At 32.5% G+C, this 16906-nt stretch overlaps 1 protein-coding gene across 1 annotated transcript; it reads left to right on the plus strand.

The window, feature by feature from the left end:
- The first annotated feature begins 10966 nt into the window (after positions 1 to 10966).
- LOC114736344 (uncharacterized) lies at positions 10967 to 16239 on the plus strand. The gene is made up of 5 exons (XM_028924134.1): positions 10967 to 11465; positions 11628 to 11695; positions 11819 to 13642; positions 15115 to 15226; positions 15352 to 16239. The coding sequence occupies exons 1-5, from the start codon at positions 11306 to 11308 to the stop codon at positions 16104 to 16106; spliced, it is 2919 nt and encodes a 972-aa protein (XP_028779967.1). The 5' UTR covers positions 10967 to 11305; the 3' UTR covers positions 16107 to 16239.
- Positions 16240 to 16906: the final 667 nt, after the last annotated feature.

The following is a 16906-nucleotide window of genomic DNA, read 5'->3' on the forward strand; positions in this document are numbered from 1 at the left end:
TAAATATATGACACATTACCAACAACATTGGATTTAACAGAAGGGATTAATCTCTTATAAAGTGACGAATAAAGGTTCGAATCCCCCTTATAAGAGGTGCTTACATTTAGTGCTCAACAATGCTTCAAATAAGATTGCTTCTAATAGGAAGATATCTATGCTTCAACAAATAAATATCTAACACATTTTTTTGGAGAAAAATTGGTCAAATTTTTCTTATTAGAAAATTAATTATACAATGGTATATAAATCAAGTCTTTCAAGAGGGTGTAACTCATTCTCAATTATATGCAACCTATCTTCAATTATACGAAAATGTCTTTCGTTTTACATGTAGTCATAGATAAGTTACACTTAGTGGAAAAAGAATTTTATCTGTTGAATATATGTTGTATTTAGGTCATTAAATTAATTCTAGGCACCTTTGCACAATTAAGTTTTTAATCATAAACCTTTGACCAAACCTTCCCATGTCTCCTATGTAATTCATCCAACAATGTGATTAATAAATAAATTTTTATTTATGGGAAATATTTTATTATTAGATAGATAGCCAAAATTATTTATAAAATGCCGCACTTAAACTTGTAAATATAAAATTGTTTACATGTAAAGACGCACGTAGTATGTAAAAATACATTAGATGTTAAAACTTCATTAGAAAAGTTGATCTCTTTTATTTTTACTAAACACATGTATCATTTTATTAGAGACAATCCTGTTCGAGATACTGTTGGATATTAAATAAAAAATATATATTATATATTTGTAATCATTACCAAGGTATAAATATTTTTTCTGTTTTCAATTTGTATCTTAGAACTTATACGACTATTCACGTATAAAAAAATCATCTTTTTTTTTCAAAAAAAAAATTCTATTCTTGTTTTTTGTTTTATTTCATTTCATTTCATTCCACAAACCAAACAATTAAAGGAGGCCATAAGATAGGAGTTCAGTGCCGCTGCATGAAGGCAATCAATCTCCTCACCGGAAATGACATTGCGAGACCCCCCTCCCAACTTCTAACTTTTTAAAGACATATAATAATCACAAAGCTTGCCGTCTTCTGAACAGAGATTAGAGTGTGCAGAGAAGCTAAAACTTGCCTTAATACATTATATCAAAAGCTTATGCCTGATAAAAGATTGATTTAATTAAGGGTTAAGACATAAACTTGTTTAGGAAGTTTTTGTTCAGGATCCATGTTGTCTTGAAAGTTTTTTTGAGTTTAGTATCGCTCGGAAATTTCAAAACGTAGCAATGTCAATCTACTCTGTTAAAAACATTGACTTAAAATATTAATATTGACCGTTTCATGTTTTTAATGATAAGGGGCAATCTTGAACTAAAAAAAACTTCTAAGAAAACATTACTGCTAAGTAAAGGCTTTTAAAATAAATTTACAACTTAACCCTTTAATTAATAAGAATTTGACCCATAGAATTCAAATTCTATTGCCCATTTTGGATTGCAGTTGGAGAAGCCAAAAGCATATAGGAAAGCGTGAAACTGAGGTTAATGGCTTATTATGACTCAGAAGATTGTTTGGATGGGACTTCTTTTCTAATTGACTTATGGGAAAAAGTAACTTTTCTAACTGACTTATTCAACGTAATCTGAATCAACTTTTCTAACTGACTTATGGGAAAATTGTGCAAAGCTTACGATCTAATTAGTCATGTGATTTCATATACTTTAATTAGAGACCAAATAAATTTTAATTTATATTCTTGTTTATCCATTATGTATATTTAATTAATTATCTACAATGTGTTTTCAAATTTTTCTCCGTAACAAATATTTTTATTTTATAATCTCACAAATAAACTATTTATATTTTACCATAATAATTTTATGTATTTTTTAAACTATTATTACATTAAAAACATATAATTTCAAACACTATTATTCCATAAAGTCTATGCCATTTTCAGTCATTTACAACCAAACTAACTTTTCTATTAATCATCCAAACAACTTTTAACTTTTTCAACTGACTTTTTATAAACACTTATCCAAACATAAATCATATTACACTAACTGACTTTTACTCTAACTTTAGATACAAAAGTCAGTTAGATTATAAGTCAGTTTTATCTAACGCCAATCCAAACATAGCAAGTAATCTATAAGTGATTTTGTAAGCATTTTTTAGCTTATAGATTTTATTAGCAAGTGATCTATAAGTGACTTTGTAAACATTTTTTAGTTTATACTTACATCCTGACTATGGTAAGTCCTCAATATCCAATTCTCCTTTTTTGCCCATAACAAAAGAAGCCTCAGGAATTGCCTTTTACTTTTTTTATTATTAGTTATAGTCCTCATCCTTTTTAGGGGCGTTTCAAGTGCTTTTTGAGGCCAGAAAATTGATAGAAAGGGATATTCACTCCATAACACTTTGTGAATGACCGTCTCAATGCGGCCAATCTCCCTATCAGATTTGACAGTACGAGAACACCCTTTTGAAGACATAATCACAAAGCTTGCCGTCTTTTGAATAGAGATTAGACTCTTCATGTTAACTTTGTATGTGCGAAGATAACCTAACAGTTACCTCGATAGATGAGATCAAAAGCCTTGTAGCAAATGCCACCAAGAGTTCATTTAATTGGCAAGGCATCGACTCATAAATTATAACTTTATAAGATTATGAGTATGAATCTCTCTACTGATATGAAGGGTTTATTAGTAGGCGATTTGTAAGTGTTTCTAAAAGTGTTATTTAAGTTTGGAGATATATCTTGACCCTGATGAACTCTGAAACCCAACTCGTTTAAGATTTTTTTGGTAAAAAAAAAAGCCTTATGACAAATAAAGATCAATTCAGTTAGTAAGATTTTTTTTTTTAAAGTGAAAGTTAGTAAGGATTTAACTCATAATTCATGGAATAGTGAGTTTGAATACCGTTGAGTAATCCAATAAAAAAAGTTTTGAGACCTGATTTAAAATTGAAAAAAATTATAAAAGCTTTCAGATTAATTTGTTTTTGACAAAAAAAAAAAAGGCCACGTGGATTGCCGTTTTTGGGAGTAGGGTGGGATTTAAGAGCTTTTTGAGATTTGCAAAATGATTGAAAGGGTTGTTCACTCCCTAACACTTTGTGATTGATGCCTTTTTACGATGATATAGATCTTCATTTTAAAAAATTTATTTAAATTCTTTTCGACATTTATTGACTCGTAGAGATTTATGAGATTTAAGTCCACAGCCTTATTCCCTTACATTGAAATTGAAACAAAGGAAAATTCACGTTGTACGAAATATTAAACCAAAAAAAAAAACAGAGAGAGAGAAAGTGAATTTACTGTAATTCTTTAAAGAAGTATACCAAATTCAGAGGAATGTGTATCTTACTTCTTCTTCACTCCTTATTTTTTTAATTTGAGAATAAGACGATCCAAAACTGAGCAGACAGTTCAGAAAATCAGAATTCAGATTCATAATTAAGATTAATTTAATTTTTAAATGCTGTTTTTTTGGGTTGTCCAATTTTCACCAATCCTCATCAACACAACTTTGCTCAGTCAGTATAGAAAAAGAAGCATATGCTCTGTCTCAAAGCTGCAATATTTTTTTTTTTTAATAAAAAGTTTGTTTGTCATCCCAAATTTGGTCCCTCTCTCTTCTTGCAAAGCTTTTTTTTTTTTTTTGCCCTAAACAAGGCTATAGAGATGATAAATTAGAGATAAGATCTCTGCAAGCAATTATGAAAAAAAAATAGAGATAAGGCCCTAAACATTTTTCTCATGATTTGCAGAGTTTTCAGTTTTTGAAACAAAATGTTACAAAATAGAAATAAGATCTCTGCAAGCAATTATGCAGTGAAAAAGAAAACAGACATTAGAAAAGTTTTACACAAATAGATGGTTGAATGACTTTTTTGAATTCGCAGATTAAAAAACTTGATAAAATACATGGTATTTTTTTTTTAAAACAATAAAGGAGCGGCCTTTTTTTTTTAAAAATAGATTTGTTCCCCATATAGTGGTTAAAAAATCAAATCCTCCTGTTTACGCCAATTTGATTGTTGTTCAGATGATATCTTAATTTTGAGTAAAACTACAATTTTGTCTCTGATATTATTTTTCAAGTATACTCAGCATCTCATTTTTTAGCGGCGCTCTTTCACTCATGGTCTATTTTTTTAGATGTAATTTTACCGTTACTAAACATATACATAAACACATGATCACATCAAAAATAAAAAAATATAATTAAAATTGTATTATTAAAAAGATCAGAATACCAAATATATCTAAGAAATAGAATAAGAGATAGAGTTACTCATCTGCTTCTTAATATAGGAACCAATTGTTGAGTTGGTTTTGATCCTAAATATAATATCTATTTCTCATATTTATTATTTTTTTCCTAAATTATCCATATGTATACTTCCTCAATCATAACAAGTAAAAGAAGAAAATGAGTATTAAGAAAGATGATTATAATATTTTAAGAAAAACGTGTCATATTTCTTATAATTAACCAACTTATAATTAACTAACTTACCTAACTTTCTTAATTTAATCAAATTAGTTAAATGTGTCTTATATTAAAGACCGGAGGAGCATATATTTATAGTTTAATTTAACAGTCTTGTAAGTGGGCATGAGGTGTCATATTCTGTCCAGGGTCTCAAGTGATAGTTTCCTTAAAATTGTGATAATTGCACTTTGTGGAGGGAGCAGAGCATGTGGTGGCTTCGTATGACTGGGGGAACATGATTTTGCCTCTCTTAAGGTGCCCCACCCAATGTTTACCCATTTGGGTGAAACTCCCAGAGGCAATCGTATCTATCAAAATCTGTATGTTTGGTTCTTCGTTTTTCCCCATTCCATCTCAATTTTTAATAAAAGAAATTGGGAAAATGACCCCTTATTAAAAAATTTACCACTGAGGAGATCTAAATCAAAATATATACTAATATTCTTGTGATAAAATTTGTAAAATATCAGTGTTTTTTGCATTTAAAAATTTATCAAGTGCTTCTTATAAAACAAATTTAGTAGATAGAGGTTTTTTCCTTTTGACCAAAAAAAAGATAGTGGTTTTTTCCCCTCCTAATATTTTCTTTTTCTTTTGTGCCCCAACCAAGGCATTATTATGCTTTCACAGAAGAATCATCTGTCACAACGAAGCTTATCTCACCTAGATGAGATTAGCTGCGCAAATTATATGTTGTCGTTTTATTCTATTAATAACCAAATTTTTAAATAAGTTGTTAATCAAAAAATCTTATTTAATGCATTTTTTGAGTTCTCTTCAATCTTCACCTAACTATTTTTAGAAGACTCTATATTGTGGGATTTACTATCTTTACCATCTTTCCAAATGATCTTTGTAAATTTACATACTATTTTAAACAATTTTCTACCATTATTTCTTAATAGAAATCATGCTAATTATTCTTAATATATGTTCATTATGAATTTTATCTTCTTTTGTAGTCTCGTGTATTCATATCAACATCTTCATATTTTTTATACTCCAAATTTTTGCTCTCATTGACTCTTTAAAGCTCAACATTTACACCATATAACATTTAAGAATAATTTTTTTTTTATAAAAGTAGAAATTTATAACATAAAACAAAGTTGGGTCTCATTATCAAACACACAAACCGAACAATATAAATATAACCTAACAAAACAAAGAACGAACTTCTCAATTAAAAAAATACACCGCTAAAAAAAATCAGGTAGTGATTGGGAAATAATATCAAAGATAAAATTGCACTTTTACATAATAAAAAAAGTATTATCATTAAATAACACTAATGAATTGAAAAGAAGAAATATTATGGAGAAAAACAAATTAATTCCCCCCGGGGGAAAACAAAGCACGTGACATGTCCTTATTCTCTCAATGCCACTTGAGGGATGAAAATGAATTACCTTTAGGTGATAAAATAAAGTGACCTAATAAGAAAAGGAATCTGAGGAGCGTCAAGAAGGTAATAATAAAAAGGGGATGAGTTCCCCTTTTTGAAGGAGATATTTGAGGTAATAAATCAAAAGGGTTTGGCCCCAACAAGTAAAAGAAGAATAGAGGCACATGAGCTGAAAAGGAAAGGAGAATAATCTTAAAAGTGAAAAAATGATGCAACTTTATTCTTGAAGTGGCTCAACCAAGCTAAAAAAGGGAACTTGCATTCTAATAACTACAGATTCACCTGCTCAGCTGAGATGTGACCTCCCTATCTCTCTTTGCCCATCTCCTTTTTTCTCAGTTCTTGCTAATGCTGGTTTTGTTAATATAAGAAAAAATTGGGAAAAAAAAATCTCCTATTAAAATTTTTATTAATGACAGGGGCTTGATAAATTTTCATATAGGGAAAGTATTGGTACTCTGATAATTTTGTACCTATAAAATACCCGTACTTTGATTTAAGTTTTTTTTATTAATAAAAATTTTAATAGGAGATTTTTTTCTCAATTGTTTTAATATAAATGGGCCTAATGATTATGCAAATGGATCCAAGTTTTGTCCTTCCCATTTCATCCCATGTGAAGGAATTGGTCTTTTAATTAATAAAGATAAAAAATGAATTTTTTTTGACAAATTTAACAATTTAACAATTTTTTTTTTAAAGATGTGTAAGATATTTGGGGAATAATGGGATGTTGGAGGTCATTAGAATTAGCTTAGTATCCATTAATTTTATCCTTCAGCATGTCGAAGGCATTAATTTGGTCATCATTTTGGATATGTAGTTTTAATACTCCTTCTATTCTAAATGTAAGACCCTTATACTCAGTAGTACAAGGGTTTTACATTTAAGACCGGAAGAGTAACTGTATTTTAAAGGTTTTTATCTTCTTTTTTTTTTTTATATATATAAACCATCCGGTATCCAACCGCGCCTTTTCTGGGCCCTAGCCTCTTTGGGCCAGTTGTACCCGAACGATCAACTAGTCCGGATTCGGGTCGGGCGACAAGTAAAGCCCTTCCCGGTACCCTTTTTAACAAGTGAGGATTCGAACCCCCGTCCTCAAAGAGCAGAGACTCGCCTCACTTGTGGCCTAGCCAGTCACCACTAGGCCAGAAGTATTCTGGTAAGGTTTTTATCTTCTATCTTGTAAACTTTTTAATAAATGGGTGTCTAATGTGTCCTGTTATTTCATACGGGCTTTACATATTTTTAATGGATACAATTTCATATGGGCTTTATGTATTTTTCTCTCTCTATAATTTAAATATACAATTTGGCTATCTTTTTTAAAAAAGAAATACTTTATAAAATCAATAAAATGTCATAATCTTCATAAATTATAATTACTTGAAATTTTATTGAAGGTACAATGCACATAAATGGTTTACCTTATAATATAATGGATGAAATGCAAAACGATGAAGTAGGCTGGCCTGTGGTCGGACCACCTTGGTCCCTAGACCTCGCCGGACGCTGTTATTTTTGGGGGGGGACCAGGCCCCACCTAATCTGGCTAGGTTGCATCCAGCCGTCCAGGCCACAGTGCAAAAATGACAACCAAGCACTAGTTTTCAAGCCATTGAATTTGAATTTTTGAGACAGATAATAATAATTAATGAAACTAATGAAACTTAATGCTACTCATTTTTAGCTGCTGTAACTCTCTATTAGCTATGTGCAATTTATCTTTAAACGTGTTTAAGAGTATTCAAAATTAAACTTATTTATACATAACTAAAAATATGTTGCATATAGTTAAATAAGAATTGTATCCAGTAATTTAGGTTCTTGTAGGTAATAAATTAGGGGATTTTTTAACTAAGTTATCCTAATAATAATAAGAGTGAGTGAAATCTCTTTGAAAAAAAGTATCATATACATTTTTATAATTTTTATTCTACTTTAATTTTCCTCAACAAATTTTGATTTTTGAAGCTTTCAAGGGTAACAAAATTAATTTTTTTGCTATTTTATAAAGGATTTTTTTATTCTTATTGATGCTGATTATTTATTTTAAAATATATAATCATATTTTGACCCAATCATTACTTAATTTGAAAAATTAATGTTGTGCTTATTATAACAAGTTAACAACAATTAGGGAAAGGGAATTGCATAGGAAAACATGGGAAATAATTTTTTTTTGGCAATACTTATTACGTTATTATGTTAATGTTATTATTATTCAATACATTCTATTTTCTTTATTATTTTTTAATAAGAAAACTAAAACTATTCGTATTAATTTCTGCAATAATAGTGAGATTAAGAAACCAGATAATTTATTTCATTCAATGTGAGCATTATGTTTATTTATTTTGAAAAATCACTACATTCTACAATTCGAAGACCAAAATTGTGGAAGATGACAAACAAAACATTTATTGGGGCATTGAGGCACGATAAATAAAAAAAAAAAAGTAACAGTTTGGAAACTGTAGATAAAATAAAATGTTAAAATATGCAGCAAACATCAGCTAAATTACAAAGTGCCTCTAATTCACGTGATCTTTACCTATTTTTCAACTGTTTCCAATATTTTATTATTTTATTTTTTTGTCTTATTTCCATTGGGTTACTTTAATTTCATAACCCTCGTTGAGCCCAGCAGATGATAATAATAAATCCTATTCGCCCCACCGCATTCATGCATGCGTGTGCCTGCATGCATTTTTTTTTTTTTTTAATATTAATGACTTGCTCAATATGTGCATGTTTGGACGAATCAGGTTTCAATAACATTTGGGATACAATATACTATCTCCGGTCCTAATTATAAGATCCACTTGATTAATTTGGTGAGATTAAGAAATTTAGTTAAGTTAGTTATTTATAATGAATAAGTGTTGTTTTTCCTAAAATATCCTTACTAATTAAATTTGTTATCTAAAACTACCATTATTAAAAGACTATCTTGAAAAAAAATAGATAAATGTGAGAGACTAAGTAGATTGGGGTCTTATATTTAAGATCAAAATAAAAGTCAAACAAAATCTTATATTAAAGACCGGAAGTAGTATATCCTATTTTTAAAATATTATTATTTAATTATAAACCAAAATGAAAAAAATGTCAAATGCGATTTTTTTTTTGCCACCATGCGACTCATCATTATGGGTGATTAAATAATCTGATATAATATAATAGATATATGAAATTTGACATAAATATTGTGAAAAGACTCATAAATTAGTTTGAATAAAAGAAAATTAATTGGATAAAAGAATAATATGCTTGACATGATTTTTGAAAGCAACTTAAAAAAGTTTTTACTCAAAATCACTTTAAAGTTAAACTAATAAGTGTTCTACTTTTGTTTCACTTAGCATTTTTAAATATTGTTTTCATGTGCATTTATCTAGGCTTCAAAGTATTTTATAATTTATTTGGTGTTTTTAAGTATTTTTTCAAATGCGTCAAGTATTATAAAACATTTTGTGATGTGACTCTGGATTTAAAATATTAAGACGTTCGGTATGTTCAGAAAAGTATTTTAGACTGCTAGATAAATCACAAAATATATTAAGATATTAAATACACCTGAAAATATATTTTGAGGTGTTACTGTGAAAATTTTTTTGCATCTTAAATATCTCTAAAAAAAAATTGAGAATATTAAATGAAAGTTAACTCTTGTTTCTTTCGCAGTATTTCCGTGTCCTGACTATGTGCTTGAATATACTTCATGCAATGCATGAGGTTAAAAACTAGTTATTCCTTAGATATCAACATTAGTATAGTACCGGTCAAACATTAGTAAATATAACTACAGGTTAAATGGGCATCCTCTCAACAAAAACCTTAGTAACTTTCAGGAATATTTATGCATGAGAATCTAAATCTAAGTATAACGACATTTATCATTATGATGATCTAAATAATTATAGGCTATATGATTATTTAATACTACTATTTAATTTGCATGACATCATTCAAACTAAATAATTATTTAAACAGGATTGGGCTTGGCCGAAGGAAATTACATCCAATAGCTAAATTTGAAGAAATATTATAACTAATAATTTTCTAACTCAATAGGAGTAATCAGGGGTTTATTATAAAATATTGACAAATTATAGTTAAAATTTTAAAATATAATATGGTTTTTTCCCAACATAATTTGCTTATATTTTATTACTTTTATAGTTATTTTAATTAAATAATATTTTTTTAATAAATCCTTATTGACAAATAATGAAATACTACCTTATGTCCTTAATATAGAATCTCATTTGATTTTTATTTTGATCTTAAATATAAGATTCTAATCTATTTTGTCTCTAATTTTTATGTATTTTTTTAAGATAGTCTTTCTAACAATAATAGTTCTAGGCAATACCCTTGATTAGTAAGAATATTTTTAGAAAAAACATATATTTATGATAACTAACTAACTTAATTTCTTTTCTTAATATTTTTAAATTAGTTAACTAATTTCTATAATTAGGATAAGAGGAAGTAGTTTTTTCTATATAACTGGAAAATCAGTTTTAAACTTAAAAATGACGGTGCCTTTGTTTGAGTAAAGTCTAAGAATTTAATACTTAAATTAAATCATATCTATCTGCTGTTGAGTTGACCAATGCTTCGATGGGCGTGGGTGTCCATTTTGTCTCTATACGTTAATCCTTCACACACGCGCTTCATTGCACGCGCTGACACCCGCACCATCTCACTCCGGCTAGGCTCCAATAGATGGCGCCACAAGCAGAGAAGAGTCATAAAAAGCTTCGTTCCGCTGGCACTGGCAGAGTCTCGAGCTGAATCTCTGTCTCGGGGTTCGAAAAAAATTACATCGAATTGTATGATTCTCAATTATCCCAGTGTTATTTTTTGGCATAGCTTTCGATGCTTTTGATTTTGGCGTCCACTCCTCACAAGGGGGGCTTCTTTGTTGCTTTGTACCGAAAACGCTATCTGTCTTTTGCTTGTGGAACTATAGAAAGAAAGCGTGACGGGTCTGTTATGTTCTGTTCTTTGTGAGTGAGTGGGTCCGTTCTTTCCCGCTCAATTGTTGCTTTCTGCTACAGGCTATCGTGGGGGACTCAGGGATTTTGCAGGGTGTTACATGTCTTTTGTGCATGACATTATTGTACGGAGTTTCCCTTGGTGATTTAGTTGTTTGGAGTCCTGAGGTTTGGAAATGGGGCGCAATTTGGGGTAAAAAATGTTAGGTTTGAGTTTTGGAGTTGGTTTGGGAAGAACGAAAGATGGGTTTTCGTATATCTCTTTTGATAATGTAGAGCAGGAAGTTTTCTGGTTTAGATGACTTTTGGTTTGTGCATTGTGAGATTTCTGGAGCTTTATAACAAATCTAGTTATTATCAAGGAAGGTGACTGCTTCTCGTGCTAGTAAGTGTTTCCGAAATGAATGATTCTTCCGGAAAGACCTCTTCTTGTTTGGCAATCACTGAGAAAAAGAAGAAGCAAAGACCCGGAGGTTGCATTGGCCTTTTCTTTCAGCTATTTGATTGGAATGGAAAGCTCGCAAAGAAGAAGCTCTTCTCTAAGAAACTTTTGCCTCCTGGTTAGTCTCTTCGTAGTTGGCGTGAATTGCATTTCTTCATTCCATCATCTTCTTCTTATCCTCTCGCGTTTTTTTGGTCTCTTGCTGGTTTTACTGGGTATGTACTTCTTATTTTCTCGAAAGTGCTGATAAATTGTTTGATCTTTGGTTTTGAATTATCAGCTCGGGCAAAACAAGCTTCTAAGAAGTTTAAAGGAGACGAAAAAATGCCAAATTCCAAGCTCCACTTGGTAAGTGCTGAAAGAATGGTAAATGCGAAATTTCGTGTTTGATTTTTCTTGGTCTTTGTGTTGCCTTTTGTTTTGTTTTCTCTAGTGCTGAACACATTGTGATTGGTTATTTTCGGATTATAGATTGCCAATGAAAATAGAGGAGGCTTCCCAAGTGCCAAAAAAAGTGGAAATCGGAGCTTAGATTTAGAACCAAAGCATGATATGCGAGTCCCTGGTCTGGTGGCTAGGCTGATGGGTCTAGAATCTATTCCAACTGCTCAGCGAGACAAGTCTGAGAAAGCTTCCTGTTCTGGTTCTTGTGGTAATGTGAAGGATGAATCTCGGGGTAATCATTGCGAGTCAGACAGACAAGTTGGTAATTTGGAAATGAGAATTGCGAGACATGATTCAAGACCTCAAAAGCTTCAGAAAACGGGGACATATGAGAGAAAGGCAATGGCTAAGTTTGGAGCCGAAGCCCTGCAAATTAAGAGTGTTTTCTCGCGAGCAAGAAAGCATAATAATAGTTATCACCACCACCCAAAGCTTGCTTCTCACTTGAAGGGTCCTAAAATTAATTCGGGAAAGAATACGTCTCGAAGCTCGAGGTTAATAGGAGCAGCAACTAAGATTTTGGAACCTGGGCTGCAAGCTACAAGCAGAGCAAAATGCTCTCTTACATATCCAAGTTCCACATATGCTCCTAAGATTGACGTGGCGGCAGATAGAGTAATGTCTAAGTCAGCAAATGTACAGAGCCAATCTAGGTATGATGCAAATGCATCCAAGCCTTTGATGGGATCAGGGGGAAAGGCCTCTTGCAAGAACTGTGGTAATGTGCTTGATGTAGTTGACCGCAATCTCGATGCTGAGGAGCATCCGACTGTTCCTTTAGCTACCTATTCAGAAGTGATTACTACCTCTTGTTTGGCAGCAGAACAGAGGAACGTTAGATCACTCATGACCCCTCATGAACACGACAGTGATGTGGTTCTTCTAAGACCTCAACGACATATCGCATCAAATATTGTAGAAGATGGAAGAAGTAATGCACAGAGGAAGGTCAGATCACTTATGACCCCTCATGAACAGGATAGTGACAGTAATGCACAGTCTGGTCATGAACTTTCTACCAGAAAAATGCCTCCGCCCCATGAAGTTCCTGTACCATGGAATTCATTACCCCAACCATGCAGCACCCTAGAGCATGATGCATCTTCTGTTTCCTTCAGGCATAAATCTCAAACACAAGAACAGATTATAAGCAGTGAAAGAACTTCACCTGGATCTAAAGTAAGTAGGACTAAAGACTTTGTTGCTTTGAACAGAAGCCTCAGTGGCCGAAGCAGATTGAGGTCTCCTAATAAAATCGAAACTTCAAAGTTTGACCTAGAAAGGAAACCTTGTAATAGGCAGGTTGATTCCTTGCCTCGTGTGAGGACAATGGAACGAAAAAGAAGGATTCCGAGTATTGCACTAGTTGAAAGTACAGCTTCTGTCAATTCAGCTGTCATGAAACAGAGAAATGCTCGATGTGATGCACTGGGTGGAAAAGGGAGGGACATCAGTGCTTCTTCCTTTGACAGTATTAATGTTAAATTGAAACAAGGAAGTCAGGGAAAATCATACAAGTCTCCTGACAAGGTCAATGACGTAGTTTCATTTGCATTTAATTCCCCATTGAAGCACAAGACTGGAATGACCACCAAAAAGGATGAGACATGCAGCAAGAATGAGATAAGTACATATTCCCAGCAAGCTTTACAGTTGACGGGAGATGTTTTAGCTGCTTTTCTGGAACAGAAATTGAGGGAATTGACTACTCAAGAAGATGAGAGGTTGCCTATTGGTGGTCCACCGAAAAAATCACCTGCCATGATTCTTCAGGAGCTGATATCTGCTCTAAGTGCAGAGCAGCTGACCTGTCATTATGGTCATATCGTCAATGTCAACAAGGGTTTCCATGTATGTCTTCTCTTTCTGTTGCTATGCTGTGGTTGTTATGGGCTTGTTTAGCTTTTATCCAGTTGCCTCATTTTCATTTTGCGCACATTTTATTTAAAAAAAAAAATTTACACAATGCTCCTATATTAATATGTCAACCTTATCACATAAAGTCTGCAACTTATTTGAACATGATAAACTATAAGCATCAATGAGGAGTGTTAATAGTGGTATGCTTGTATAAGTCTTGATAAAATGTGTGCATATGTATATCAAGATATAAAGTCAACTGTGTTCATAAATCATCTCTAATGTGCCTTCATTATAGTACACGTCAAATGCTGTGGGAAAATTTTCGCAGCTCACTATAAATATTTGGAGAGAATTATGAATACATGGGTGGCTTTGCCTTTGATGAAATCGATGGTCATGAGTATTTAAATGGCATCAGCTAGTGCTTGGTGTGTGCACAAGTAAATCATATATGCTGTTCTCTCTTGTTGAACAACATAGCTGAATCATATAAGAACCTAACCTGGAAAGTGAGGGTACAAATCCAGTACTAATTGATGCTATCAGCTTTATCAACTGGAAGATATTATTGATAGTGTCTTCAGTTGGTGATTGCAAGGATGTTGAGCATAATTTGATCCATGAAATAATGCATACATATCAATGATACCTTGCCATTAAAGACTGCAGTAAGGATGTATAATCATATATCTATTGATTTCATATGGTATGCTTTTGATGTTAGGAAATCAAATGCCTTATCTTCATGTATATGTCAGGTTGAATATATGAGTTATTTTTGTCTTGTCTGATGTAATCTCTTATCAGTCATTAACACACGGAATAGCCAAATTTAATCTGTAGCTTTCTGAATAATCTTCCTGGTAACATCACCTGTTACGTGGCAATATTAGGGAGAGTTACTGGTCTGACTTGATTAGTGAATTGAACACAAATGTTACTCTGTTCTTCCTAACATCGCCTGTGCTATTTGATTGGTTGCTTTGGAATGTATAGCTGAAGAAGAATTGAAGAGCTTTTAAATATTAAATGGATTTTTTTTTTTCAGTACCAGTTTCACTGCCCGTGTTTGTTCACTTCTCGATTGATTTTCAAATAACGCATTTTCTGATGAATTTCTTTCCTTGTGTAAATAATGCCATCTTCTTCAACCACAGCTCAGCAATAGGATCTCTTTATTGCGTTTAATCGCTAAATTGAGTGACACTTCTCATATTTTTGTATGATGAGGCCATATTTATGATGTATTAGAACTTAATGAAGTTGATGATTGGGCTAGTTTACTTGTCAAATTATTTGAATGAGCCCAGCATTGCTATCCTTGATTAATGAGTACTGAATTGGCTTGAATTTTGAGAAATTTTTCCCTTTTTCATTGTTTTCTTTCCTTCCTAAAAGATTTATAGCCGCATCAGTCAGCAACTATGCTTGACACCATCTTCTGTTTCTACTCTGATCAGGGTGGAGCACAAGGGGGAAGTTTAGTGGGAGCCTCGTGCAATGTTAATCATCTTTGCCCTGGATCTGTTCTGGAAGCTTCATTTTCTTCCAGTAGTCTGGATGAAAGCTCAGGTATATAAATTTTTATTTTTGTTCCTTAGATTTGAATTTCTAATTTTCATCTGCTTAACCTCATTTTTTCTCGGTCATCAGTGTAATTCCTCTGTTGATGGATCTTATCCTTTATCTTATTCCAGGGCACGATCTTCACACAGAGTCTATGAACTACTCATATGATCAGTTGGAATATGATTCTCAGCTTGTAGATTCTGTAGCACCATTGGACAAGGGGAAGATAGGTAGTGAGTTATTGCATGTGATTGTTAATCAAATTTCTATGATATTACAAAGTCTTAGCTCATTTGGGATAACAATGAGGAGAGGCAAGCCTGACCATGTGAAAGATGTTATTCTGGATGCTGAGTTGTTGTTCGGAAGTACCACCACTACACACAGTGAAGACAGTATGCCACATCTTTTTGTTTCTCGCTTTCTCCTTGATGAACTGGACACCATGGCTGACGATGATGCCCTGTGGATTGATTTTAACGGCTCTGTGGGTTGCCGGGATTCCAAAGAGAGAAGCCAATTCAAGGGATTTCTCTTTGACAGTGTTGTAGAGTATCTAGAATCAAATTGTTGCACATATTGTAATTGTGGATTCAGGACATGGACCAAGCTGCCTTTATCCATGAATGCTGGCATGTTGGTTCAAGAGGTCAAGAGGGTGGTCAAGAAGTGGGCATGCATGGCTGTGATGATACCAGATGAAATAATAGAATGGGAGATGAGCCACTCCAGAGGGAAATGGACTGATTTTGATGTCGAAGCATTCGAGGCTGGTGTTGAAATCGATGGGGAGATACTTCAAATTTTAGTTGATGAAATTGTTAAAGACCTTGTAGATTGTGGAGGGATGTTATTTGAATCTTTACCCAGATGTTCCTGCTGAAATCCTCTCTGGTTTTTGTCCTTGTATAAATGGAAAGATGGTATTTGTAATTGGGCCACGTTGACCAAGGTTATTGACTGTGATCTTACCTAAAATGGCCCCATATATAGTCTTTTGATTGTTGTCCTAAGCATATTTTCATTCATATCAGCATTATCTTTCAATAATCGATTCTTATCCTTTGCTTCACTTTTGTGTTGTAATGCTGAAGAATTGGCAAACCAATTTGGCTTTTGGAGACGATTCTAACTGTAATGTAATTTATGGGGTTAATGCCATCATAAGATGAAGATAAAGTAAGTCCTTACATATTAGTAAGATTTTGTAGATATTCAAAACTTCCTCCTACCATTTATAAAGCATTTTTAGGAGGACTACCTAATCCTTATTAGAAGGCACCAGAGGAAGTATTAATTACAGAACTGTCTGACTCTATGTAAACTCTCCAATAAGTGAAAAAGAACTTATATCGAGGAACAGGAGGAATATATATATATATATATATATATATATATATTGAATGAAAAGAGGACAACAGGTAAAAAATTACAAAAGTACAACGCAGAAACAATCAAGTCCTATTCTGCTTCCCATCCATCTCAGAAACGTCGGGTGGAGGGCAATCAAAAAGGTAAAAATTGCCGTTTATCCTATGAGCATGATTCGCTAAAGAGTCTGCTAAAGGGATCGAGTCCCTTTCTACATGACAAAAAGTAGTATGCCGGTCTTTATTAACAGGAGGAATATATTGGATTTACCATTCTCTCTTGCCTTCACAATTTATTTGTTAGTAGTGCCAC

The sequence above is a fragment of the Neltuma alba genome, unplaced genomic scaffold (assembly GCF_004799145.2).
Source record: "Neltuma alba isolate B1F8T4 unplaced genomic scaffold, ASM479914v2 tig00013329_pilon, whole genome shotgun sequence".
Classification (NCBI taxonomy): Eukaryota; Viridiplantae; Streptophyta; class Magnoliopsida; order Fabales; family Fabaceae; genus Neltuma; species Neltuma alba.

Excerpts from the sequence above, each read along its gene's own strand:
- LOC114736344 (XM_028924134.1), top strand. The coding sequence starts at position 11,306 with ATGAATGATTCTTCCGGAAAGACCTCTTCTTGTTTGGCAATCACTGAG. Across the intron at positions 11,466-11,627 it reads TAAGAAACTTTTGCCTCCTG|CTCGGGCAAAACAAGCTTCT; the intron begins GTTAGTCTCTTC and ends TTGAATTATCAG. Across the intron at positions 11,696-11,818 it reads CAAATTCCAAGCTCCACTTG|ATTGCCAATGAAAATAGAGG; the intron begins GTAAGTGCTGAA and ends TTCGGATTATAG.